The following is a 27,864-nucleotide window of genomic DNA, read 5'->3' as shown; positions in this document are numbered from 1 at the left end:
TAGAGTGAGGAAAGCCTCGTGTTTTGTCACCACAAGATCAGCTGGAAAATGTCCTGACTTCTCTTCACCAATAATCGCTTCAGTCGTCACAGAAACAGCTGAAAAGTCTCCTGATGTCTCACCACAATGTGCTGCTGCGGCGGACATGGCTGACAGATGACAGGACGTTTTTTTAGAGGCTGCAAAATGTCTCCGTGTCTCAGAACGATCTGAAAAAGACGAGATGATGAAAATGATCCGGCTGTTTCACGCTTACAGATATTGAGGCTTTGATGTAATTTATGGATGAATGTTGCTCATCAGATTTATTAGTTTGGTTTGTTTTTGGATTCTGTATCTCTATTCTTATTATTTTTTATTGAAATCAAGTCCGCTTGAAACGTGTTAAGAGCTGCAACAATCTGCTCACAGATTATTAATCTAAGATCTGGATAAACAACTTTTTTTTTCATTTTACAACCAGAAACACGGTCTTGCATGTGAGTGAAGATGATGATGATGATGATGATGACGATGACGATGATGATGATGATGATCAGTGAACAAAAAGCCTCTCTGTGTTTTGGACTGTTTGTTGGACAAAAGATGAAATCTGAAGACGTCACTTTGGTGATTTTAAAGACTCAACAGTAAATATAAAATGAAGATAATTGTCAGTCGCAGCCACACACACACACACACACACACACAGGTGGTGAGAGGTAATGATATGGTTCATCATGGCGGCTCTCGTCGCTCCTCCTCCTCTTTCAGCTCGGCCATTATCCCCCTCGTTACTTCACCTTTCCTCTTGCAGGCGACTGAGGCGGGTGAATCTCTCTGACGCTCTGCAGCGGCACTTTTTCCTCTGAGAATGAAGGCTGTTATAAATCTCCGTGTGGTCAAAGATAATAGAAGGTTTTTTTGTCTCCATAATGTCGCAGCTGCAGAGCTGTGAGCCACTCAGCTTTATTGTGTATATGTAGAAGAAGGATGATTATCGTGGTGAGTCTCACAGAAACCACGTGTTTGGTGTGTGACATGAACATTATATACTCTCTGTAAGTGTTGAGCAGCGAGGCTTGAAGCTGAGCGCAGATTCATTCTGACGACTTTTAATATAAAAATCTGTTTATTTAGTTTTATTAATATTTTGTGGCAGTGGGTTTTAAACTGATGATGTTTAATGTGTCACTGCTGAAACAAAGTCTTGATCTGTGTTGTGTTTTTGCCGAGCGTTGTTTGTCGAGTCGGTGCAGATCCAGAAGTTCTGAGAGAATAAACACCTGGTGTCTCATGGGGTTCTGATCCGGAACCGTTCACCGACGGGAGCAGAGAGCGTCTCTGAGAACTGAGCCCACCTGTCGCAGTACCGCCGCCCGGCCACCAGGAGAAGCTTCCCATGCTGCCGTCCAGCCCTCACAGTCTCTCAGGCTGATCCCAGTCGCTCATACCAACCACGGCGCTCCACTCTGTTGCCATGCAACTACCTGTAAGAGTCTTTATACGGCGACTCAGTCGGAGAACGAAGGAGTTTTTCTGCGAGTGACTGAGTGAAGAGCTGCGTTTGAAGCTGATGGAGAGAAGAAGCATTAATGACAGGAGAGATTAATGGATGCAGACTCGACGAAGCCAAAGGTCGTGTCTGTCGATGTGTTTTTAAGGAAAATCTGTTAGCTTTAGAGAAGGATGGATGTGTGGAGGGTTTAACCACATAGGGGATGACAAATGGGCTGTAAGGAAAGAGAAGAGAAGCAGCAGCAGCGGCAGAACTCCCACCCTCAGAGTTTAGATCTTTTCATGTAGAAAAACGGCGAGCGGTGACTCACTCGCTGCTCGAGTTTCTGTCTTCGTGTGTGCAGAAGCTTCGCGGTGGAGAGAAAAAACTGAAAATTAGGAAGGCGGATGAGGAGAGTCGTGTGGAAAGTGTGAACGCCGGGAACAAAGAAGAGAACGTGATGTTCGTTCAGTCGGCGATCGTCATGTACGTTCATCTTTATTGATGATGGATGGAATCACAAGTTTTCCACTTTTAATTGACGTTCTTCAGACCAAAATAATCAATCGAGTATTCAAGAAAAATAATTCCCATTGACGAGATGATTGAGAACATGAAGCACATCAGTTCTTCCCTCCAACATCTGCTCTGATCCAAATCCATCTGTAATGAGTCACATCTCAGATCACCTCGTCATCACTCAGCTGCTCTGTAGAAGCGTCGGTCCGGCCCGTGAAAGCCTCGGCGCCGGTTAAATATAACGTTTCACTGGAGATGAGTGCGGACAGACTGAGCTGACTGCTAGTGAGAGCGCTGCAGACATATGTTGAGCCTGATGAAAGCACATGAGAGGAAGACGAGCAGGAGGAAGATTGGGAGGTGATGTGAAGGTTTCCAGCCTACAGTGCAGAACGAGTGCTGACGGTGGAGCGTGAGTCACCTTTCAGTGGGAGTGAGAACGAGCTGATGAGGCTGCGGGAGGTCCTGATTCAACCTGACGTCTGCCCGACCGATAACCTCAAACACACTCCCACTCCGACTCTGCAGCGCCGGACCCACATTTAGATATCACGAACGCTTCTTTCTGGGTCAGAATCGAACCTTTTAGCAGCTCGTCCTCATCTGAACCTCAAGTGTTAATGTGACCCGTGTTTATGTTTGTTGTTTGGAGACATCTGGTGGACGTAATGATTATTACAACAGCAAAGGAGGACGTCAGGGGAAGTGATGACGTTTAATAAAAACAAACTAGCGTCTAAAACGAGTGTTGCAAGTTGCTGCTACGATCCAACAGTAGGATTTGTCCCAGCTGTTCCTGAACGCACCACAAAGACAGTTGATTGTTGAGTCTCATTCCCAGGACGTCAAATAGACACATGTTGGGTTGGTAAAGCGTCCCGAGCAGCAACAAAGAGAGAAAATCAGAAACTCTCTGCAGATACGAGACACTCACACGCCTTTTCTCCACATTCCAGTCTCCCTCTCTGTCTGTTTACGCCTTCTTACGGCTTTTACGTCTTTGTCTCGTCTCGCTGCGTCTGATTGGTCCACATCAGTCTGCTGATGCTGGGAAATAACAAGAATCCAGAATTCACCTCAGATGCATCAAACTAAAGTAACGAGGCTGTTCTGAAGCTGTGAGGAGGAGAAAGTTCACATGTAGAGAGGAGAAGTCACACAGATACTCAGAGTACACAGACAGGAAACATGTACTGAAGGAGAGTAACTGAGTATTTGTAATCTGTTACTTCTCACCTCTGCTCTCCGCTGGTCATATATGAAGTCGTGGTTCATGGATTTGATGTTTGAAACCAGAATAAAATCAGTTTGAGTGAAAGTGGAGTCTCTGATCTCGGTATTCGGACTCCTCGATCTTCTCTGGTCTCCCTGAAGTTCTGTCGAAGCTTTCAGGTGTGTCGTCTTGATACGATGACATCATAATGTGAGTAAGAACACCTGCAGATGTGGTCTGACTGATGTAGCTTCTGTCATCATTACACAGTGAAATCAGGACGATCACATTCAGTTTTTATTAACGATCAAGTTCTCACGGTCCAGACGAGCTTCATGTCCAGAACTACAGACCTGCTGCAGTTCTTCCATCACGAGAGCGAGTCGTTTTCTGTATCTGACAGATTCTGAGGGGAACAATTTAAATCGCCTGTTGGCAACAATCTTTTTATTCTTTACAACGAAACTCTTCAGTTAATCTCTTTGGGCCTTTTATCTGAAACATAAATCCTGCAGAGACAGCTCTGCAGGATTCAGCAGAAAAACGGGTCGCTTAATATGTTTTTCCTGGTTTCCTGGCCGTGTTGGGCAGCACCACTGTGAGAGTGAGAGGCACGGTTACATCAGTGGGCGGTCAGTGTCTCCTTTGAGGATTTGTTCGGTTGGAGGTGGTTTCCTGGGATTGGAAGGTGTAATCCGTCTGAAGAATGGGGTTTAGGAGAACATCCAGGTGGTAAACGGCTCAGATCGGACTGCGGCGAGGTTTGGCAGCTACAAATATTTCTGGACCGAGTGTTGGTTGTGTGATGACAGAACAGAACCAGGACAGACTTGAGAGAAGAATTGTTGGAAGGAAGGTTGGATATTAAAACAGAGGAGGTGATCTGAAGCTCTCAGACACACTTCAGCACCCGAACAGGAAATAAAACTGAAAAGACGACGTGCTTCATTTCAAAGCTTTCAGTCAGATTTCTGATTGGTGATGGGATCAATCAGTGATCAGAGTATTTTTATCTCTTTAATCTAATATTCTTTTAATACCTGAAGACAGTAAATCCACCTAGTATAATAGTTAACAGTCGACCTTAGACTCCAAATACCCCAGATCCCAATCGGACCGAGCCTCTTTGGGATGTGCTGGAACAAGTCCGATCCATGAGGCCCCAGTGTGGATCGGACTTGGTGCTGACCCATCAAAGCGAGGCATGCCAGGCGGAAATCTCTTTTCTAGCAACCCCAATCATCAGAGGACTTTCTGTAGGTTTGTTTGTCACGTTCCTCGGGTCGTTCCTGAGGAGTTTTGTGGTGAGGTGATGCAAACTGTTCTGCTCTGGAGGTTCTGTTGTCTTTGTCTGCAGCAGCGTTGAGTGTCAGTGACCCGAGGTTTCTTTATAGCTTTAGGTAAGCTGCTCTCCATGCCACACACACACACACACAAACTGAACCAGAACAAAAATGCGACATGTGTCCTTCTTGAATGAACAGAACCACAGGTGTGACGGTGAGCTTTTTCTGTCCAGCCACGAGTGAAAGAGGAGGATGATGGGAGATGTAGACGCTCTAAAATAGACAGAAAAGAGAGGTTCAGCTTTGGACAGCAGCAGAATGAAGAGGCGGCGACGGAGGCGGTGAAAACATAAAACCATTTCTTCCCTGCTGGAAATCCCGTCCAAGTGTGTGTGTCGGGTCCAAAACTGTGTGTGTCCCTCTAACGACACCGTCAGTCATCAAACCAAGCCACCCGAAGAGCTGCGAGGATGCGAGTATGTCTCTGATGATGATGATGATAACCTATAAATATAAGGAGTAATTAGTGTAATTATCAAGCAATACACGGCAGATATTGGCGGTTGCCAAGTAACACGTACCAAGCCGCTCTGTAGATGGAGATCGGATCAGAACATTCACATTTATTCATACTTGTTGAATGTCTATACATGTTTTTGTACATTATATTTTCAGAAGTAACCACGATTGCCCAGAACATCTGTTTCTATCGACTTCTCAGCTTCTCACTTTTGTTTCTAAACATCTCAATGTCTCATCGAAAAACTGTCGAAAACTTGTGTTGCCAAGATATCAGTGGGAATATGTCTCCACAGCTTATTAAAATATCTGCTTGTGTTGCCACAAACACGACTAAAAAATGTCCCAGCGTCTTGTAAAAAAGTCGTCCTGTGGTTTCATACTTGAAGATGTTGAAATTCTGTCTTGAGATCCTTCTCGCCACCATCCCGTCCTCCTCCGACACGCAGGTCCACTCATACACACCTGAACTTAATATTCAACCCAAACAACAGACTAAATGTTAGCTAAGTGTTAATTGTAAAAAGAAACGTAATTGAAGAAGTTTATTTCTGGTTCTGATGTCATTTGACATCATTGGCCTTCCCGTGAAAAAATATCAGTCTTGTTGCCACAACAACGGCTGTAAATCTCCACAGAGTCCAACTGTGGTCGCCTTGTTGGCTCAGATATGAACGTGATGTGACTCGTACACATCTACACGTATCTGTCGTTTGCAGAAATATAAACTGCCAACATGTGATTGGGCCGACTGAATGGACGCAGACGGACTGAAGATCTGTGGCTCAGATGTGCTGGTAACACATGAGAAGCTAACAGTGGACACGAGAGGCTAACAGAGGACACGAGAAGCTAACAGAGGACACGAGAAGCTAACAGAGGACACGAGAAGCTAACAGAGGACACGAGAAGCTAACAGTGGACACGAGAAGCTAACAGAGGACACGAGAAGCAAACAGTGGACACGAGAAGCTAACAGAGGACACGAGAAGCTAACAGAGGACAGGAGAAGCTAACAGTGGACACGAGAAGCTAACAGAGGACACGAGAAGCTAACAGTGGACACGAGAAGCTAACAGAGGACACGAGAGGCTAACAGTGGACACGAGAAGCTAACAGAGGACACGAGAGGCTAACAGTGGACACGAGAAGCTAACAGTGGACACGAGAAGCTAACAGAGGACACGAGAAGCTAACAGAGGACACGAGAAGCTAACAGAGGACACGAGAAGCTAACAGTGGACACGAGAAGCTAACAGAGGACACGAGAAGCTAACAGTGGACATGTCGGGGCTTTAGTCTGAGCTCCGTGTCGTCAGTAGTGCACTGCAGGCAGGACGCTGCAGCACTTTCAGTGAATCTGCATATTTATGACGACAGTCTGGATCCATTTCATGCCCGATGCCTCCAGAGTCGCCCGCTCTGTATTTCATGTGCACGGCTCCGGGACGTTAGAATAACCGCTCGGCTTCACGCCGTCCGTCGTTTGATTTACAGGCGCTGACCCGTCTCCCTGCATGACGGCCGCCCGGCCTGTAACTGTGTAATGGCCCATAACTGCCCAGCACAACTGGACTCTCACATTCATATCGGCTTTTATTTCTTCCAGCTGCTGGAGGTAAAGTGAGTAATGAGGTGTTTTATCCAGAAGGCACCACTCAGCAGCAGGGAGGAGGAACGTGTCGTCTAAACTACTGAGCGAAACACGACGAGCACGAGGACGATAAGAAGATCATCTGTGGATATTGTAGACGGGATTTGCCGCCAGGTGAGAAACAGAAGCTTGTTTTCCGTCCTCCATGGTCTGCTGTCCATCCGTCATCCATCCATCTGTCAGCTGGTGAAGCCGGACTTCATCCAAACGCGTCTCTCAGTTCTGGTGTCAGCCGTCACTTTGTGTAGCGGCCAGTCACTCATTTGTCCGACCGCTCAGAGAACCACTTCGCCAGCCGGGCGCCGTGCCAGAGAACCAATCAGATATCCTCTCATGTCGGTATCTCTGCAAACCAGGCGGCCATGTTGCCATTTAGTCAAGTCAGCCGTCCAGCCGGCGCTCTATCCAGGCAGTGAGAGCGGCGACAGCCAAACACGGAGCGGCTGAGTTTAAAGCCAGAGGACAGCTGACATCCTGCACGTCCCGGTGTGTCACTTTAAATCCTCCTCCCGGTGCGTCAGACTAAATCTTCCCCCCTAATTGACAGAGCAGAGGATGTTTTGTGCCAGGCGCACTGATGGCAGGAAGCAGCAGCGAGGCAGAGGGAAGGCGAGAGGAGACTGTGAGAGGATTCATGTCGGTGCCACAGAAACGTCTTCCCCCGTACAGGACGCTCTGTCAGCGGCGCCGCGTGGTGCAGTGCTGCTGTGTCTGCTGAGGTAATGATGTGAATCCACACTGCAGAATATAAAGTATTAAGAACATCAGCTGGTAGGATGGAGGATCATCTCAAGCTGGAGTTCCTCTGACGGCCACAAGATGGAGAATCAACTCATGAACCCTCCTGAGAGCTGAAGATAGATTTCTTTAAAGGGACAAATCAAAACCACCTGTTGTGTTTTTATACATCTCAAATTATTTTGCCATGATAGTTTGTGTCTTGAAAATCTGCTGGAACAAGTAGATTGAAAACAATGAAATGAGATAATAAAGCATCAGGCCACACCCCCTCAACATTAACATAATCAATTACAGACAAACTGAGAGGATTATTAGAAAATAAAGTTTAGTTCAGGTTCATCTGAATATAGTATGAACATAGTTTGGTGGTGCGTCAACATTTTGGATGTATTTAGGATCCTGATAGAATAATGACACCATCTGCCTTCAGATTAGTTTAGTTTGGGGGGAAGTTGTCTGTTTCTACTTTAGGTAATTTATTAAACCTCCAAGCTGTCAACACGTCAGATTTAAACTTTAAATGAATTCACAATAACGTGTTAGAAACATCCAGCAATCGAATCTTTAACTTTGTTGAGAGTCTGAGAGAAAGAATAATTAAACTCGACTGGATGAACCCGAACATCTTCTGGACTGTTCGCATCAAATCAATATTTAAATAGTCAGAATCAGTTGTTGTGAATATTGTTCTACATCCTGCAGATCTTCTGGTAGTTGTCAGTTACAAACTCTCTGGTTTCAGCTTCTTAAATGTGACGATTTGATGGTTTTCTGTCTTTATAAACTGATTATCTGTGAGTTCTGGGCAGTTAGTCGGATTGTGACCGCCATTTGTTTCCTCACATCAGTGAAATATAATCAAAATTGCGAAAACGGCAAAGTGCAACATCAGAATGACAGTTTATTTGATGAAGTTCTGTTACAAACGGCATTTAAACTCGGTTCTGTAGAAGTAGGAAAACATGTTTGATTGATTTAGACTCCAACTAAAGTCTCATCATCAGGATTTTTAAAGTGAGAATAAAAGTTGTGATCATTCTCACTGATCATGAATCGTATTATTATCATATTATCTTTTTAAATAATTGCAGTATGATTTATTTTACCGTATCGTTCGACCTCTAGTGAAATAAGTGTGTAATAAATCCTCATCAGACTCAAATCTGTAAACCATATTTCTTTATTAAAGATTAAGAAACTCCAAGCAGCATATTCATAAATAAAATAAGGGTCTCCCTTAGATGTACGGTGACAGACTATATGCTATGACAGTTCATGTTTTCATCTTCTGACGCGGCGCTGGAGTTTAAACATAAAGGAGGCGACACACACACACACACACACACACACTCTCCGTCTGTCATGTTGTGGAGCACAGTGTAAAAAGCAAGTTGGTTCACAAGAGCAACTACTGACACAGTTAGAAAACATCCATGTAGAGTCTGTTCAGTGGAGAGCCGGGTCAGAGCCGGCGGTCCAGAAACCCTCCGACAGGTTCCGACGAGGCAGAACTGAAGTCCGGCTGTTTGTTCCTCCAGACACAGAAACACACGGCGGGTTTGATCTCACACAACATCAGCTCTTTAAACTCACGTCGGCAGAGATGAGATATATTCACGGTTTTCTGAACAGAGAAATTTAAATAAAGAGAATTTCTGCTCGGGACAGATGTCATGTTCAAGGCCCGTATCCATGGTAACACATTAAACCTCCTCTAACAGGTCGGATCCACCAAAATAAAGTACATTAATCCTAAAATCAACAGGCGGAGCCGACTGGACCTCAGTGGTTCTGGTGGAGCTCGTCTGTAAAACTGTTTCTGTTCGTTTGTGACGAAACACAAAGTCAACAAAGAGTTGAGCTGCGTAGCGTAGTCGTCGTGTTCAGATATTAAACATAAAGTCATCGTTAGACAGAAAGAAAGTCTTCAAACATATAGTCCTGGTTCTGAGTCCAACTGTGACATCCTTGTTCGACCGAATCGATACTATTCAGAATTAGAGGCCCGTCCACACCGATTACTAGAGCCAACACGATGTTAGCTTCTGTTTACAATAGATACTGATGATGTTACGGCAAGATAAACCCACACCACAGATCTATAGCTATTTTGAAGAAACGTATCCAAAAGACGTCCCGTGGAGTCAGAACCAAAGTCTTTCAGACGTCTAAAGAACTTCTTCTGGTTCGACATTAACGTTTTTGTCGCCCACATTTTACTACATGCAGCAAAAACTACAGTAAGGATTCAAACCTCAAGTGTTCACCAGCTTCCACCATGTTTCTGTCGTCCAACCATCCAAACCTCAAGTTTGCTAATGATCCAAGGCTCGAGGACCAGAACCAAGCTGATCAGTACTTTAAATCAAGGCTACTGAGGTTCAGGCTCAGGTTTCAAATCCTCCCTGTCATTTTCACTGCATGGAGTAAAATTTTGTCGTCGTAAAAACTTTAACTTTTGAAGTCTGAAATTACAGTTCAGAAACTTTAATTTCGAGCCGTGTGAGGACGTCAGTTGGACATCAATGGAGAACGCTGAAAAGAGAAAACGACCTCACAGAAACTTCCTTTCTGCTCTCTGCTGGACGTCTTTTCAACACGTTTTTCTGTAGTTCTCGGTGTGGACCGTACTTTGAGATAAAGTCATTCAGCGCTGCTGCTGTTCCATGTTGTCAGCCGAGCACTAAACGTACCGTCTGTCTGATTGATCATATAAGACTTGTTGTCCCGTCTACAAAGTAAATGTAAGGAATGAAGCCCTTCGTTCCTCCACTTCCTCTGCCGACACCACAGCTTCTCGGAGTGGAAACCTTCCCTCTGACTCGTGTGTTCGATCAACACGTCTGGCAAATGAAGACTCAAAACTCATCAGGCCCATAAATGCACATTAATTGCACTTATGAAAGCAGAGCGGCGGGTGGAGTGTGTGGTTTCGTGTTTCCTAAAGGTTCATCGTATAGACCTCCATCCAGAAAACAATCCAGTGTTTAGCAAACATAATCAGATCCCGTCTATATTACAAGCAGTTGAGGTATGGCACCTGCAGACTCTCCACCAGCTCCCGCCTCTGATTGCACTTTGGATAATGACGCCCTCTGTCATCCCTGCAGGTGATAATGGATCTCATTAGAAATGACTTGTGGGAATATGAGGCCTCTCGCTGTCACTCTCTCTCTCTCGCTGTGATTAAAATAACTGCTCTGCTTTGCAGGAGAAAAACCTGTATACAAGTGTCTCACATTAAATTCTCTAGTATCAAAAATTAAAGACGTATCTATAGAGCGGATAGATCTTTCTACAAGACTCTTTTTCTTCTTCTTTAGGTTAAATATAACAAATAAAAGAAGGTGGGAGACTGTGAGGCTGCGTTCACCGACACCGGACCGTTCTCACCCCGAGGCTCAAAACACAACAAAAAGTGTCAACCGAGGATTGTGGGTAAAAGGGCTTTCAGATGGTTGTGTTGTTTGGATCTTTAGCTTCATGTCAACCAGAAACCTTTTGTCACAACTTCTCTGTGAGCACCGAGCGACTCCTTCAGATGTTTCTTCAGGCTCTAACAACGTCTCATTAACGTGATCACTGCCGTCGTCAGTGTTTCCAGCTGTCTTTTGGTTGGTTTGTCGGCAGTATAACAACAAAAACTACTGAGCTTCTAGTTTGGAACCAGATAAAGATCCTGGAATTTGTTCTCACTTTCTGTAACATTGTGAGAAAGGACTTTTATTTCCCCCCCACATTTGCAAAACTCCAGACATTGTTGAGTGGCTGAATTGATGAATGAATACAAAAGAGACTGTTGGGCCTTTGCTGAGGTATGCACTCTACCGAGGGCCAGTCTGGTTTTTCATAATTGGTTCAGTTTTTGTTTGAAAGGGAGGCGATTCTGTTTAGTGTGAAGGTAATTCACAAAAAGTTCTGTTGCGCTGGTAAATCCAAAGCTTCTCCTCCTGCTGATCTGATCATGGTGGCTCTGTGTAAGAACCATCTGGCTCGGCAGGTTAACTTCAGAGCATTTGGACTGCCTCTTGGATCAGAACCGGTTCCTTCTGCTCTTTGTGTGCGTACGTTTGAGGGCCGAGCGCTGATTTCTGGAGGGGACCGGCTAAACAAAGCTGTCCGGATCCAAACACAATAAGCAGAGTGTTATTGTGTTTAATTTGAAAGAATAATGGATGTAAACGGACGCTGGGTCCAGTAGACCTGCAGGTCTCATCCTCCTGGAACCAGTTAAACTTTTATTAATTTCCAGTTTTGATATCGATCAAGTCTGTGTGATCGCAGCCAAACAGTCTCTCCTCCTTCTTCTTCTTCTGTTTCCTCTCTTTACAAACTGAAACTCGTCACCTGACAGAACTGATGCCAAATAAAACGCTACTATAAAAAACAAACCACTCAGCTGTGTGTAAAATATGACCCGGATAAAAACCCACTTGTTTTCCCCCCTTTGTTTGAATGATACACCATTTACAGTCAACGTAAAGAAAATGAATGTAGACTGTTGATTTGAAAAAACAACGTATATTATATATTCGATACAAATGAAAGAAAAAAAAAGAAAAAGAAAGAATTGTGATCATTTTCGTCCGATGCTGAAGATATATATAGGGTTGGTACAGAGGTGCATAACAGTAGGTGTCCAACACTAACATGTCCCTACAGCGGTGCATCATGGGTAGTCGTTTACATCGATGAGTTGTGGAGAGACATCGTTTAATTTCGGCACTTAGAAAACAATCACAATGAATTTCGCGTCATTGTTTCATATTGAACAAAATTTACAAAGCCATTCAAACAGTCATAACTTTTTCATCAATGTATATATATATTTTTTATCTGGTTTTGTTGGTTTTTTATAACTCAACTTCAAAAATTGAGAATATTCAAAATACACTTTAACCTCACTTCGTTCTCTTGGTATTTACACGTATGTACAAGAGAAAAATTACACCCGCCACCCGCCCACAAACCCCGCCTCTTTTTTTTTGTGTTTGTTTTTTTTTTTTTTGTAACATCAGCGTTTCTGAACAGGTAGTGAGATACAAAATCTTTTTTACTTTGTACATATGTTGTTTTTTTTTCCTTCTCTAATAATTCTCCTCTAACTCGCCTCAAATCCAAAACCGGACCAGAGTCCAGAGAGCGACTGATCGTTGATGCAGTTTGACCCGGTCCCGTCCCACCGCCCGTCCCCCCTCCTATCACTATATGGATGTACTGTGGGTGGCATCAATGGCTTCGGGTATGGGTCCTGCGGAGACTGCCTGGTAGGACATTGGCATGGGTGTCTTGCCAGGGCTCTGCCGGAAGAGCCCCCCGTTGGGAGCCCGGTGTTTGCACTGCATGCTGCCGCTGAGGCTGGTGCTGCTGAGCGGGTGGTGCAGGGGCAACGTGTTGCTGCCAGGGCCCTGGGATGGGGGGAGCGTCCTGCCTAGGGTCCCCCCATGGTGAGGGTGGGGTAGAGGCGGAGGCGGCACCCCCTCCCCTGGGAGGAAGGTGGTCACAGCGAGGCCCGAGGGCGGGTAGTCCCGCACGGACTCCGGCCCCGGCACCAGAGAGGCCTGGCTGGGCTGCATGCTGCCGATGTCCAGCGCAGAGATCTCGATAGAGGGGCCGGGGATCTGCTTGTGGGCCAAGTCCTCGTCCAAAAGACTGTTCATACGACGATGCACCTGTTCCAGATTCACCTCCTTGTCCTACAAGAGGAGGAGGAGGCGGGGGTGGAGGAGGACAGAGGAGAGACAGGGGGAGGGAGGAGAGGAGGGAGGAGGGACACAGAGGCTGAGATTGGCGATGGGCCGGTTTCTCAGACTGATTCAGGTCTGCTGGTGCTCCATGCATTCTCAATCTGTCATGGCTTTTGGTCGTGGCCTTTAGTTTTGAACTGATGGACTGCTATCAGCATGCCGGATGATAGACAGCATCGTGTTTCTGTTTGTCGTTTGCTGTGAGAAGCCCAGTGGGAACTGAGGCCACAGAAACCAATTTGAATGTGCGCCTTGAAATCAAACTTGGCCAGTGGATATTAACGGTTTGATGTCTGGAGGAAAACGATCCTGGAGCCAAACCGACTGCAGGAAGTTTGTTGTAAAGCTGTTCGAGGCTGCATTCTCATTCGTTTGTTTTCAACGTGTGAAGGAATGATTGAGTTTGGATTTAATCTGGATCTTGAATTCTTTTCATTTTAGCTTCGAGCACAAAGACTGAGCTGAGTTTCACGGTCAGTTTAAAATTCAGGTCATAAAAGACGAATCTGTGAGTTTTTATTCTCTTCTCGCTGAGCTGAAAATATTCTGTTTTCTTTCCCCTCTGTGCCTGCTTCTCCCTCGCTGCCCTTGGAGCCGGTACACTGTGTACAGGAGGATCGGTTCCCTATCAGAACAATTTAATCAAAACATTGGCTGACGGTGCATCTCCTGCCGACTGCAGCCATGCATACTTGTTAGGCATTAATAGACACTTGAGTGTTTCCCTGTTGAACCGCAGGTCTGCCTCAGCACACTGGGTCATGGGAAGGTAAAGGACGAGGGGTAAAGAGGGAGATAGCAGCCGTGACTCGCATATCAAGTGACGCTTCGGGTCTAAATCCAAATTCCAGACACGTCTGTGAATGGATGCAGCTTCAGTCCCTGCAGCCCGTCGGTGTCGTGTGTTTTCTGACAGGATCTGAAACGAACGCTCGCTTTACAACAAACGTGTGAAGTCAGGAAACGTTCCTGAACGCAGCACGGTCAGCTCCAGCATCGGATTCAGCTCAGAGGTTTAATGATATTAGTCACAGTAAGTCGTCACAGTGACACAAGTGATATTCAGAACAATGACACATTTACACTGTAAATTAATAAACACATATTCAGTTATGTTACCCCCCCGACCGATTTACAGAAAGTTTGCTTTTTGTTTTATTTAACTTTTAAAGTTATAATCCTCAAGAGTTTCATCATATGAGACACATTTTTTAATTAATTTATGAACATTCAATCATTTTAATCAGCAGGAGCCATTTACTTTGTTTATATTATGTGATTCTGTTTCACAGTTAATATAATTAATACTTCAGTCGTCATCCTTGCACACAGTTACAGCTCAGTTTTATCTTTCTTCACTGATATCAGCCGTCACAGATGAGTCGTATGCTCGGCCTGATTTACGATTATATTTCCTGTTTCAGTGCATTAATCAGTAGAATATGCTGTTATATAAATATTGGAATTTTTTAACTTGATATCAACATTTGTTCCAAAAATCCCAGCTTGGTTGGGCTTCAATTTTTGCAGCTATTTGAAGGGAACAAATGTTGGCAGGTGAAGTTTCTGCAGTTCAAGCGTCACACTGACAAAAACATCTCACGGTCACATTTTGTGTGACGGTGCTGAAGGCTGCCGAGCCAGTGACCACAGTTCAAGACTGTGTTTCAACGTTTGTACGTGTGAAACTAATATTGTTATTATTCTGTTCTCTGTTCCTGAACCGCAGCACAGCGCTGTGACGACATCAAACTGAAAACTCAACTTAAAGAAACGTAACATTTGCAGAAACGTTACCTGCCAACATTTATTCTGGCGATTAGGTTGCTTTTTTTTTTTGTCAATTTATTTTTGGCATTTTGGTTTGTTTGAACTAATTGTTCTTCCTCTGTCTGAGGCAGGTTTACTGATACGTGTGTCAAACTCATTATTATTGTTAATCCACCAGGACTGAAATCTTAAGGATTATAACTTTATCCTTTGTGATTTTTATTCTTTAAAAAAGTTACATGCTCCTCGTCCAGTTGGGAATTTGTTGAATTTCTGTCCCTTCCTCCCGACAACATTCACATTTAGAAGCAGTGACTATAAATTAGTGTTTGTAAGATTTTAAAAAGCACAGTGTTAAATTTCTCCCCCAGAAGAAGCGACAGCCCCGATTAGCAGGAAAGCGACTAATGAGAGGTTAATAGAAATCAAAGGACGAGCGGTCGGTCTCTGAAAGGCGTCATCGTGATGTGGCGTTGAGGTAGAGCGGTGGAGAGAGCACTTCCTGTGATACGGTGTAATAACAGGCGCAGAGAGCAGCTTGTAAAGCACACTTGAGGAAAGCTCAGAGTCTCAGTGCATCTTGATTCACTGTGTGAGCTCAGCGGAGGCTAAAGCATCTGTCTGCTGCCTTTGTATGAACCTTAAAGGAACATGTAAACATCCACGAGGCCGAGCAGGTGTGAACGATCCCTCTCCAGCCTCAAAGAGCTCCTCTCAGAGCCAATTAAAGCATCTCAGTGCAGGTTATTGTTTCAGCGGACGGCCGTCTCATTAAAATATGTTTTGTGCGGCGTCAAACTGGCGGCTCGCCTAAATAAATAAATGCCCGGGATTAAAACCTCAGCCGGTCGTTAAAGAAAGACTGGTGATGTAAGTGGAAGAGAAGAAAACAACAGCCGTCCATTAATTTGGAAAACAAACAGCTCTTTTAATGAGCGCTGCTGGTGGGGGGGGATTTAAATCACTCTCCCTCCTGCTACTCTGAGAACACTACAACTGGTGAGTGGGTTGTGCTCGAGTGTGATAAGAACATTTTCTGCTCCTTTCTGGATTCAAGTGGCCCTCAGAAACGTTTAAACTCTTAAGCAAAGAAGTCTTTTTTTTTTATAATCGCTGTCTTTGATATCAGCATCTCTCCCTGTAAGACGAGTGTGGCCAAGATGAGGTCGCTCACTTCTACCGCGCAGACCGGACGTTTCTCAGAGGCAGAATCTACTGTATATTCCACTTAAATCTCCTGGATTAAACCTACGAGCTAGTGAGTTAGCCTACTGAGCTGTTGGCATCATTAAAGGAGCAGTTCACCCAAAATTATCTCCAGAACGTCTTGAGGGAAAAACCATCTGAGATATTTCAGTTTTAACACGTCCTGACTCGAGTCCCGTCTAGTTTTTGCATTATTTTTCAACCAAAGCAGAAGCACACATCGTTCATTGTAGTTCTGAGCGCACGTTAGCCAAACAGTTGCAGAACCATGCGTCACTTTACAAAATCAAACTTTAAGACTCTAAAGGCTAATTTGGCAGTTTGCTAAGTGGCACTCACAAAGTGTAAAGTCTAAAATCAGAGTTTTCCCAATGAAGTCTGGCTTTGTGAGGCTCTTCTGTTGCACTGCGACACATTGAAACACAAAGAAGATTTCTGCCTCTGAGAAATATTTGTCCAATCTGCTTTAATAACTTTGATGCAACGAGTCTGAAGATAAAATCACAGATTGTTCTCCAATGTTCAGTATTAAATAGAAAATTATTTTAAGGACAGGCAACAGTAATTATCTTGATAAGTAATTTTAAAGGGTTAGAAATTATACCAGTTTGTAATTAAAAGGCACTGAAACTGGTTGCAGGATATATTTAGATATTTATCACAGTGTAATTGTTTTGTCTGTTTGAGACGGCGACAACAGGTAAAAGTGAGGTCAGCTCTTATGGAATGTGTTCATACAGTTAAAAGATGATCAAGTGAAACAAAGTAAGGAGAAACAGAAAGGTTCTAACAGCGGCAGGTGCAGTTAAAGGTGAGTCGGAGCGACGTCAATTACAGAGTTAATCATCAAGTCGTCTGCGAAGAGCAAACGCCCAAATTCAAATCAATTGCAATTAAGACCGAGCCGAGACATCTGGTTCTGTAAATAACTTCCTGATCAATTTTCTGATAAGCAAATTGATAATTAGCGTCAGCGGTTTTATCAGTGGAAGGTTTAATGAGCACGAAGAAAGTTTAACGACAAGGCGTCTGCATTAAGTTTTGGTTTTTAGTGTCGTCTTCGTTGATCTTCCACCTTTTGACATGTACTCATGTTATTTAGTTTATGTTACATGGAGGAGAATATAATAGATGATGTTAGTTAAAGTAAATCAATTTAGGTGCCTTGAAACAAATCCCAGCATTTTAACTCTTGTTCACATTTACTGGAATATTTATTTTCACAGAACAACAGGTGCGAGGCACGTTTCTACTCAGCTTCAGATTTACAATTGACCAAAAATATCAACAAAACAAAAGGACCTTGGCGATGGCACAGATATGATTGTCTTCTTTTGTTTTGTCTTTATTTTAAATAGTTGTATAGGAGGTCTATTCTGACCTGTATCAATAGCTTCTGCTTCATCCCAGCCTCTCTCTCTGTCTGTCCAAATGTCCCTCCTCCCCTCCGATGAAGCAGTTGTAATGTCATTATATGTCAATGGACCAGAAACCCTTGCCAGTCTGTAATCCTTAGTAACCTGCACGAGATCATAGACAGTCAAGTGTAAATAAAAAAAATGACAAGGATAGATGGAGAGAGGGAGGGGAGATAACACGGGTGTCCACATTGACATATAATTTGCAATAAGACGTGACACAGTGATAGTAGCAGGGGGTTATGGACCGGGATGTTGGAGACAATCTTACTGCTACAGGGCGACACACCCAACGTCTACTGTCTGCTCACACTTTAGTTTATGGATCCACGGCAAAGCTTTGCTGCCATTTTGTCCCCTGTCACATGACACAAACCTGGTGTGTTTCTGGTGAGGTGTGCGTTGTGTTCGGCAGCGCAGGTGAATGTTGTTGTCTGGAGGTAAAACATGCAGGTCTGAGGTCAGTTTATGTTCGAGTGCAGCCTTCATAAGAGCTCTAAGTGTCCAGCTTGTGTCCCAGTTCCAGACGGTAAAGGTGCAATATGTAAGAAGTCAAAACACATGGGGGGGTGAGTAACCGCTAACTGCTGCTAGCTGGAGCTGCCATTAACTAGTTAGCTCAGTTAGCTGTGCAGCTAGCATTCCAGACTGTGAACTTGAAGCACCAGGGAAGTGTTGGCGTTACACAGATGGACAGCCTGGAGCTAGCTGGTTAGCATGCTAACATAGACAGCATAATGTTATTTCTTCACATTCTGTTTGAAATTGTATTTTTTTGCCAACAGCTTTGAAATCTTAAACTAAGAAACAAGACTGACTGCAGATGTAAACGTAATTAGCATCGACTTGGTGTCAGACTAAATGATTTAACTTTTTCCTCCACCTGCCCCTCAGAACAGAGGTATAACTCCCCCTATGAAATGGAACAACCCTTCAAGACGTCATCAGTTTGTGTTGATGGCGTTTATGTAAACATTTCTAATATGACGGCTTCAGTTGTGGTGATTTCTGACGGGGATAGTCAAAGCCTGGACGCTCGCAGTCCGTTCACAACTTCATGCTAAATGAAGAGTGAAAGTAGACGCAAACTGGATGATCATGTTAGCTTTATGCTAACATTTTAGCCATAACAATATGATACCTAGTGATCAAAGCAGATTTGTCGGAGGAGCATTAAGTGTAGCTGCTGAATTAGTTTGTTTCCTGAAGTCTTTTCATGATGACACTCTCATTGTTCTTGTGTAAATGCCAAACAAACTCCAAATCTTGTTAAAATTAGGAAATAGTTTGTTACTGGGACACAATGTGACTGTTGAACTATGTGTGTAATATTCAGCTTTAACACATTTTATTGATATTGATGTGCACTAAACTACCATGTATCTGCTGGGCTGTCACAGTGTCGTCTGCAGAGTTTTTATTCAGTAGGCACTTTGTGAAGCTTGTTGGCAACAACAGTGAATGATCCGGACTGACTGTGAATGTTAAAACCAGGCTGAGCTGCACTTTAAAGGTTCACTCAGGTTTGATAAATTACTGTTGTGTCTCTTGACGTCGTCCACGATGAAGTGAACGTGTGTGTTACGGTCGTGTGCCTGAGCGATCTTCCTCCTGTTAATTATAATCTCTCTTCTGAACCCCTGGGTGCAGGAAACTAGCAAAGCCTCACTGTAGAAAATGAGTTTATAACAATAATTCAATTCAGAGCACTTGAATGGTTACAGATCCGGCACTGTGGGAATTAATCATTAAAGTCTGCGGGTGCACTCGGCCATTGCAGCAGGGGGGTTTGCTGGGAAACATACAGGACATGCCGATAGCCAAATCCTGACTCGCCGGTTTAATCCGATGTTTTCATTTCGCTGTTTGCCGAAGGCCTCGAGTGTACGCGTCCAGGCGAGGAGGGACGAGCCCCGAGTGGGTGGACAGGCTGTCGGTTCATGAGCGTATTAGTACAGGTGATGGTCAGGTGGGGTGTGCTGTGTGCTCCATGTGGTTTAACAAAAACTGATGAGCTCTGTGTGTGTCAGTTTAGGCCGAGGTGAGTGAGGAGCGATGGACGGATAAAAGAAAACATGGAGGGGGGTAATAATAAGAGACCAAATTTGATTTCAATCAGGGCTGCTGTGGCACAGAGCACATCTACCTGTCTGCCCTGCCTGCCCTCCCTCTGTCCCCCAGCTCTCCACTAACTGTCCTAACCCTCTCTCCTCTACAGCTGGGTGTACTGGAGCTCCACTAAGTCGGGGCTCGCGTCTGCGGCTGGATCCTTAAAGTAGAGTGTGGCAGTGTCTTCCCCCCGCTGGCCCGTCCGCCGGGCCCTGTGCTCGGTCACCTCTTTGGGCTGCTCCTGGCGGCAGCGGTTGCTGTTCCACCAAGCCTCCAGCCCGGCCACCAGGCAGGCCAGCAGCAGGCCGGCGGCCAAGATGCAGAAGACGCCCGCGAAGCTGTGCAGTTTGAGGGAGCGGCCGTCGGGGTGGGTGCTGCCGTGGCTGCTGAGGTCGCAGCGGCCGGTGCGAGGCCACCACTTCTGCTTCATGATGTCCAGGTCGCCTTTCTCCTGCAGCTCCAAGATCCTGAAGGAGAACAGGTGAGTCAGAGAAGCTTTATCTGTAGAGAATCCCATGACATGTTAAATATACTAGTCACTGTTTGGAGCCTTCAGTCAGTAACACATCTGACTGTCATTCAGGAACAATCAGCGTGGATCAACTGTCAGCTCGTGTGCTTCTTTAGAGGAAAGTGAGTTTTGTGTTTCATCAACAAATGCAGCAGTTTTCATGTTCTGGCCCATAAAGCTGAAGGTGAATCAGCGCGACTGAATTTTTTATATACAGATTATTTAAGATTGTTTTTTGAGGTGTTTAACCGGTTAAATTTCTTTCCCAACAGATTTGCTTTAACGACACTCTAGCACTTTTACATTAATATGCTGGCACACATGACCTCCCTGACTGGATCCATCTATCCTTTGTCACTGTCAAGTGTATGGTGAGTTACTCTGTGATTTCCACCATTAGTATGTACAAAAACATTGGTGTCAGCAGTGATTCAGAGGTCTGGGACCAAGCTCACGTTTAAAACTGACTTGTGTGGATCTCCTGGAGCAGCACAGGAGATATTAAATAGATCCTCCACACTGATGCAGGAAGCAGCTCGCATCGTTTCATCTTTGCACTCTGACCTGAAACATCGCCACAGTTCCTTCACACGGACGCGTTGGTTAGCGACACACATTAAGTCCCGTCCAGCAGGCCCGCTGTTCTCGTTGCGTTGAGTTATGGAGTTAATTAAGCAAACTCTGCCGCAACCACTGAAGTCCAATCTGCTTTTAGCTGCAGTAAAATCAGAGCCCAATTTGCTGTATTTAATCTGCTCAACTCAGCGTGAACATGTTGAAGGTCAGCGCACTGCAGTTTCCATCTACTACCCCCCGAAACACCCCGAGGACAAAATAGTTTCACAGCACAAATGAGCAGCAGAAGCAACAAAGTCTGCAAAGGTTATTAATGGCAGGATTATCAAATGGAAAGCAGGGATGGAGGTAATATAGCAGTTAGGGGACTAGGTATTAAAATGATGGTTGGAAACGTGGAGATAATGGTTTCTGCACTGAACAATAGCTCTGCCCTCAATTTAACACCCGGGCACATTATTCCCGGTTGTCCCCGAGCGCCGTGCTGCCAGGACGCCTCGAGCTGCTGGACGCCTGCTGAACCGGGCCGGGCACGAAACTTCATTACTAACCAACGTTTTGTCTCCATTCAGAGCCACAAATTAATCCCTAAACAAACACAGAAGTCCTTAATTAAAGAGGACGTGTGAGGTGCAGAGGGAGGAGAAGGAAGAGGGGAGGCCGTGATGAGAAACAGTCCCACAGGCCGACGGTGAACCAGACCGGAGCTGCAATCTGCCACCGACAGAGCGACCACGAGGGGAGCTGCAAGAAGAAGACGACGTCTGAACAGAAGACGCACGGCAGGAAACCTTTTCAGAACTACAACTGAGAGAGTAGGTGGTGTAAAGGGCCATCGGACTCTTGTGAAGTTTGCGTGGCGTGTACTTAATATCACACACTGAAACTAGGATTTCAGATCCTGATGCAGATGCTCTGCACCACCAACAGCAGGTGGAGGCTCCTGATGTGGAGCTGTGCTTATTGGTGGCTTCTGTGTACTTTTTACAGCACGGTGCACCTTGTGACACACATGAACATATTCAGACTGTACTGAGTCTCATCCTCCCCTCAGGTGATCCGATCTCTCGTCAGGTACGCAGCTCAGAGCAGGTCTGAGAAACAGGATTGACCTGCTGGCTGAACCTGACCAGAGAGGACGAGAGAGGACCACACAGAGCTGCAGAGAGAGAGAGAGAGGGGTGAAGATGGAAGTCAACGGGACACGAGGGGGAGGAGGTGTAAATGACATGTCGGTGTGGAGCTGCTCTCAGGCGGCGGGCGTTTCTCCCACGCAGCCACGGGGAGCACGAACACATCCCAGAGAGCCCGTTAGCGATCTGCAGCTGCTAATGCTCCGTTACTGTCTCTATTAATGCTGCCGCCACGATCACAATCGCTATCTGACTTTTCCTCCTCGCTGTAATCACACAGGAAGTTACAGGAGGAGGTTGTGATGGCGTGCGGCCCACATCAGACATTTGTTCCGGGCTCCAGCTGTGAGCGGCTGTATAATAGCTGCCCACATCATAACGTTACAGAGCGGCTGTGAGACCCGCTGCTTTTCAATCCACACACCAAATCACAGGAACATTTACACCTGGTGACCGCTGCAGCGTCCTGCTGAGCTCACACATTTCTCTTCTTACAAAAATTATATTTCTCTGAAAAATCAGTCTTCAATATGAAGGTGGTTGAAGGTGTTTCCTGTGAGCTGCAGCGGCAGACGAGACGTCATGAAGAAGACAGAATATCATTCAGACGCCCCGATTGATGAAGTCTGTGATGTTCTAAGGATCTACATTTCCACGCAGCCGTGCATTCTGGGAGCACAGCGTCAAGTTTGAAGAGACGGTGTGTCACGTTGCTGCTCCTCAGCTGCACAGAACTGAAATCTGGCTACTTTATGCAAATCAAGCCCAAAGCCAGTGTGAACTATTAAAAAACAGAAAGAGAATTCTGCTTCAGAAACACATTTCACTTCGTTTTTGTGTTCACAGAAAGTTTTTAAGCTCAGCTTGTGTGTTTTTCACGTGTGAAACAGAGGGGAAACTAAATTTGACTTTATTTTTTTATTGTTTGAAACTGAGCGACAAAAAATAAAAGTTGAGGAGAACCAGAGTAAAATGTTTTTATTCTGTGAGGATAATAATCAGAGTTGCTGTTCTGGGAACATTTTTGCTGCTGAATGATCATTTTATTAAAAGCAGTGAACTCTGTGGAGGTCGCCTCCATCTCACCGAGCCGGAGGCAGAAATCTTTAAACATGAAGACAAATTATTATTTTTATGCTCGTTTCTCTCTGTTTTGGTTTTCGCGGGCCAACAGACTTTCTGAGTGACATCAGCTGAGTTGACAGCTGTATTTAATATTCTGATTAGGGCTGTCAAACGATTCATCTTTTTAATCGCGATTAATCACAATTTGTCCATAGTTAACTCACGATTAATTGCAAATTAATCGCAATTTTTTGGGCACATTTTTTTCATGTTCTTAATACTTTTAATAACATAAGAAAAGGCAGATATGCTTGCTTTATGAAAATGTTTATTCAACACTTCAAATCATGCAGGAAAATAAAAGGCTCAGTAAATGTCCCCTCACCCTAAATGGGATCAAAACATGGTGATGTCAGCTATTGGCGAGGGGGACGGTGAGCTCTCTGCATCTGCCGTGTGTTTGACTTGCAAATGATATCTGAGACTCGACGTACTTCAGTGGTAACTCATTTCATGTCGACAGTACGTGCAGATAACTTTTGTTCTATGGACCGAACCATCTGGCAGTGTTTTGAAAGTGAATTTGCCGTTCATAAGTCCTTTCTCCATTTCCTTTTCAGTCCACCGTGTTTTTCCCGAACGCCAACCCTGCTTCTTCTTCTTCTGATTCCCTTTCTTATTCTTTTGCCGCCCTCTGGATCAAGACTACAGCTGCCATCGACGGCCATAAATCATACAATGCGCTTTTTTTTTTTTTTTACCAAGCGTTAATTGCGCGTTAAAGAAATTAACAGTGTTAAGAGGATGTTGCGTTAACGAGTTATTACTGTGGAGAAGACTGTCAGAGGCAATTACAGACTGCCTTTAAATGGTTATTAACGCGTTAACTTTGACAGCCCTAATTCTGATTCAACTTCAGCTTTAAATTGGATCCTTTTTTACCTGATAATCAATAAAAACGACTTCTATGCTTCCAACTCACTGTTGGTTTATGATTCAGTGAATCTGAGCGAGCAACAACAGGAAGTATCAAACTTTTGACTCCACATTAGTTTTTGAACTCGTGTTTCTCTTCCTGGGAGTGGATCAATACGAGACGGATGAGAACGTTCCCGGGTTTTTGGAGCTTATGTGTCTCCACACTGCTAATTCATGATGTAATAATGTGGAGATTTACTAAATGATGTTTGCGATTTTGCCAAAACTCGCACTGGGATCAATTTAAGTTTGGGAAGAGAGCGCAGACGAGGTTTGAGTCCACGGCTCAGCGAGCTGCTCGCACGCTGAAGAGGATGATTGAATTCACCTGAAATATTTGCAGCCTTTACTGAAACATCTGCCTCCGAAAAATCAAAAAAGTAATTATCTCACGTCTCTGTGTTTACACACACACGCCGTGAATAATCCCTCTCGCTTCACAACAGCGCTTCTTGTTTCATGTGAGCTTATTTGACTTCAGCGTCGAGCAGCGTTATTAATTTAACGCAGAGCAGAATCTGCCTGCAGGAGTTTCTCAGCTCCCTCTAAACACCTTTTTAACAAGGTTCACACACCTGCACTGCTCCGTCAGGTTTCAACTAAGTCAGCGTGACACTTTTCATCCGACAGTCGGCGTCCTCTCATTTAAAGGCAGTCTGTTGTAATTGCCTCTGACAGTCTTCTCCACTCACATCCGAGGAGTTACGGGCCGATAATGAAGACTTAATGTCAACAAAGAGGATCAAACTCCCGACAAAAGCCTCCGAGCTTCATCATTAACTCCACGTCAGACTTTGTTCCACTGCACAATGAGAGCAGCTGACAGAAACCAACAGCTCTCATCCCAAACGTGTCGGAGCAGAACTGTGACTCTGTCGGCTTTAACATGTTCGTCTGCGAGCGGTACCGCTGGAACAAGAACCTGCTCGGAGCTCCGGGTCACGTCCAGCCGCCATGTTTGAGACTGAAGGAGGTGATTCAGTCTGTTAACACTGTTTGTTCCAGTGTGAATTTCTACTAATTCATTTATTTTCATTACACTTTAAAATGACTTTGAGACACTTTTCCTGCTGTTGCTATAAAAATACGAGTTTTAAATAAATCTTCTTGTGTTGCTTTAAAGAGACGAACATGTTTGATACAACTGTCCTGATTTACCCTTTTTTTTTCAGCCTTTGTAAATTGAATGAATTGTGTAAGATGAAAAACATGGAGGCCCTGTAGGACAAGTTTAGTCTGATATAAATTGTGACACAATACTTTTGTGTTTATGACGCAGAAGAGAAGAAAAATGATGCGGCAGCAAAATAAAATTCACGCATGAAAACAAAAGATGAAATATTTCTTCTGGAACTTTCTTTTCACTGTTTAAAATGTTTTATTTATTTTCCGTTCTGTTTTTGCACAATTGTTTTTGGTGTTTTCAAAATTTATCTTTTTCTTTAAAACATTTTTTTAGGATTAATTCACAAATGAGAAAAAATAAAACTAATACTTCTTAGGGAAACTTTTTTACTCTTCATGCATTAAAAAACAAAATTAAGAAAAAAGAAATCTCTTGTGATGATATGAGAAAATGTCATTTAATTATTTATTCACAGATTATATATTTAGTTTAGTATCTTTTAGTTCAGTCGATGAAGATTTTAGTACCTCATGTTTTGAGTAAATTTGACTGTTGGGTAATAAAGTAACTCATTTATTTTATGTTTGTTACATAAAGTTTATATTTTGATACATTTGGATGTTGAGTTATTAAAGTTTGTTAACTCATCTGTTGGACTGTTGGCTCGTCCTGACACGGAACGTTAAAAGTTGATTAGAAGTGATTTAAATTGAAATCTGTGAACACATGAGATATCAGAATATGTTATCAGGCTCCCTGCCGAGCGCGTCGTCGTCTGGAGTCACTTACTTCTGGGAGAACAGGTCTCTGTAGGGGCTGCCGTGCTGCATGGCGATGCCGTAGCCTTTGCTGCTCATGCTGTTTCCTGACACGGTGATGGTGCAGTCGTCGTCCGTCAGCGCCGCGTACTCCAGCACCGCCATGTCCCACAGGAAGGCGTAGGGACTCTTCTTCGCCTGCGACACAGAGCGAGGGAAAATAAGTTACAGGGGAAAACGCTGAAACATGACGAGTCGACCACAAAAACACCTCAACAGGTGAATGTTGGTGTGAAGCTGCGTGATGATGGATCGTATATGGAGTCAGTGTTTCCTTTGGCCAGTGTGCTGACAACATTTATTAAAATCTGTACACCAGATTTAAAGATATCCAAGCTTGTAATTACATAAACGATCAGCTACTTTCACTTCACCAACACTGGACACTAATCCTCTGTGTTAGAGCGACTTGTCCAGCGAATCATTCATCATCTTGAGCCCTGAAAGTGTCATCGGTGTATCAGTTATTATGATTCTGTACCATCCGTCATCCTTTCACCTGTAGCCTCCACAGGAGCGTCGTGAATAAAGAGCTTTTACAGCAGATAATAAAAGCTGTGACGTGTGATTTATTGAGAATTCTGGAAACAAGCGAACAGACAAACTACCAAAGAGATGATAAATATTCTCCATTAACAAAGTCGTCTCTAAAAGTCTCCTTTCATCAGGCGCCTTTAAATGACAGCTGCCCTCCTGTTGTAATCTTAAACAAGTCAGCGTCACTTTCTACAACAGTTTGTTGATATGCAGACGAGGTGTGTCCTCTCAGCTGCAGGAGGAGGAGGAGGAGGAGACACAGAACAGCAGCGGGGTGCAGACTGAGTGGATGTGGGTGTTTCGACTGTGTCGGCAGCAGCTGCTTCACTTCAACCTGTTCACTGTCACTGCTAATTGTTTGTGTGTGTGTGTGTGTGTGCGTCTCTCCTCCCTCCTGCAGAATTTTAAGATCCACTCGTGCTGTTACAGCCTCATTACTACGTCACGTCTCTGTGATGCTCTGACTGCTGTTTCTCCTCTCCAGGTAACATCGGGTTGGGGGGTGCAGAGCTACGTGACGACACGCTGGGATGCCGAGAGCAAAGCGGCGTTCAGCAGGAGGAGAAACCAAAACCACGAAGGAGACGAACAGAAGCTGCACATCCTCATTCACTACGCACAGACCTCCACTCCTGAAATGAAACTTTAATATGAGAGCGCAGCGACATCAGGAGTCGTCTGGAGAAACTAATTAAGGATTTGAGTTAACTTGCAGTAATTCAACATGTGACATTAAAGATTTGTTCACAACCTCGTGTTGAGTCAGAGATTACTCAAAGTGACGTCAGATGAATATATGTAAAATATAATGATACACTGTGCTGTGAAAGGTGGCGGGGTCCGCCACATATAAACAAAGTAAAACAGTATAATTTGTGCTGTCCTTTGGGGTCAATTTGATTATTCTCTGCCCAAACAAACTAAATCAACAAACTGTTTTCATGACTGAATAATCAGTCAGTGGAAACGTTACTTAAAACTACAGACTGCTCCTTTAATCGTAAAGTTAAACATATTTAAGATATTAGACGTGTGTGTGTCGTCATATCTGTGACAGTTTTATATATCAAAGCTTTGATGACAGACAGACAGACATCGTGTGTGATTCAGGATCTATACATCATCTGTCTGTCTTCATTCACTACCGGTCAAAAGGTTTTATCAGATAAGATCCCATGAGGGGAACAGGAAGGGGCGGGGCTTCATCAGCTCTGTATTGAGTGGCCCAAGCGGGTCTTGATCTGGTCCCTGCAGACTGAGCTGCTACTGTCCCAAATGTAAAGCAGGAGGAAGCAGGACGCTGCCCGAGAGTCAGAGACAGTATTTTCTGGTTTCCACTCTGGTAAATTAGATTTCCATGTTGCTGAAGTATCTGCTAACCAGCATCCTCTCTGTTCACACCATCAGGCACACACGCCTCTGAACAACCAAGGTGCAGAACCGAGGCGAGTTACGTAGTTC

The 27,864-nt window shown here is 44.3% G+C and overlaps 1 protein-coding gene and 1 long non-coding RNA gene across 5 annotated transcripts in view; one reads left to right on the top strand and one right to left on the bottom strand.

The window, feature by feature from the left end:
- Positions 1-8,571: 8,571 nt before the first annotated feature.
- Positions 8,572-27,864, bottom strand: part of LOC115571190 (glutamate receptor ionotropic, delta-1-like) — a 418,849-nt gene continuing 399,556 nt past the window's right edge. For 2 of the 3 annotated variants that reach the window (XM_030400349.1, XM_030400351.1), the window contains exons 15-18: positions 25,838-26,004; positions 19,886-20,126; positions 17,514-17,652; positions 8,572-13,105 (exon numbers count right to left, since the gene is read on the bottom strand). In XM_030400349.1, coding sequence (XP_030256209.1) covers positions 12,639-13,105; positions 17,514-17,652; positions 19,886-20,126; positions 25,838-26,004 — 1,014 coding nt within the window. In that variant the 3' untranslated portion in view covers positions 8,572-12,638. The remainder of the gene's footprint in view (positions 13,106-17,513; positions 17,653-19,885; positions 20,127-25,837; positions 26,005-27,864) is intronic. The other variant, XM_030400350.1, reaches the window with a different exon arrangement.
- On the top strand, positions 20,258-27,153 carry LOC115571191 (uncharacterized). Of its 2 annotated transcripts, none has more exons than XR_003981884.1 (3): positions 20,258-20,354; positions 20,443-20,541; positions 26,888-27,153. It is a non-coding gene; the product is annotated as an uncharacterized LOC115571191 (long non-coding RNA). The 2 variants fall into 2 exon arrangements; XR_003981885.1 differs by lacking the exon at positions 26,888-27,153 and adding an exon at positions 21,319-21,668.

This window comes from Sparus aurata, chromosome 20 (assembly GCF_900880675.1).
Source record: "Sparus aurata chromosome 20, fSpaAur1.1, whole genome shotgun sequence".
In the NCBI taxonomy this organism is placed as follows: domain Eukaryota; kingdom Metazoa; phylum Chordata; class Actinopteri; order Spariformes; family Sparidae; genus Sparus; species Sparus aurata.
The sequence above is the reverse complement of the archived record's forward strand: the minus strand, read 5'-3'. Positions and strand labels throughout refer to the sequence as shown.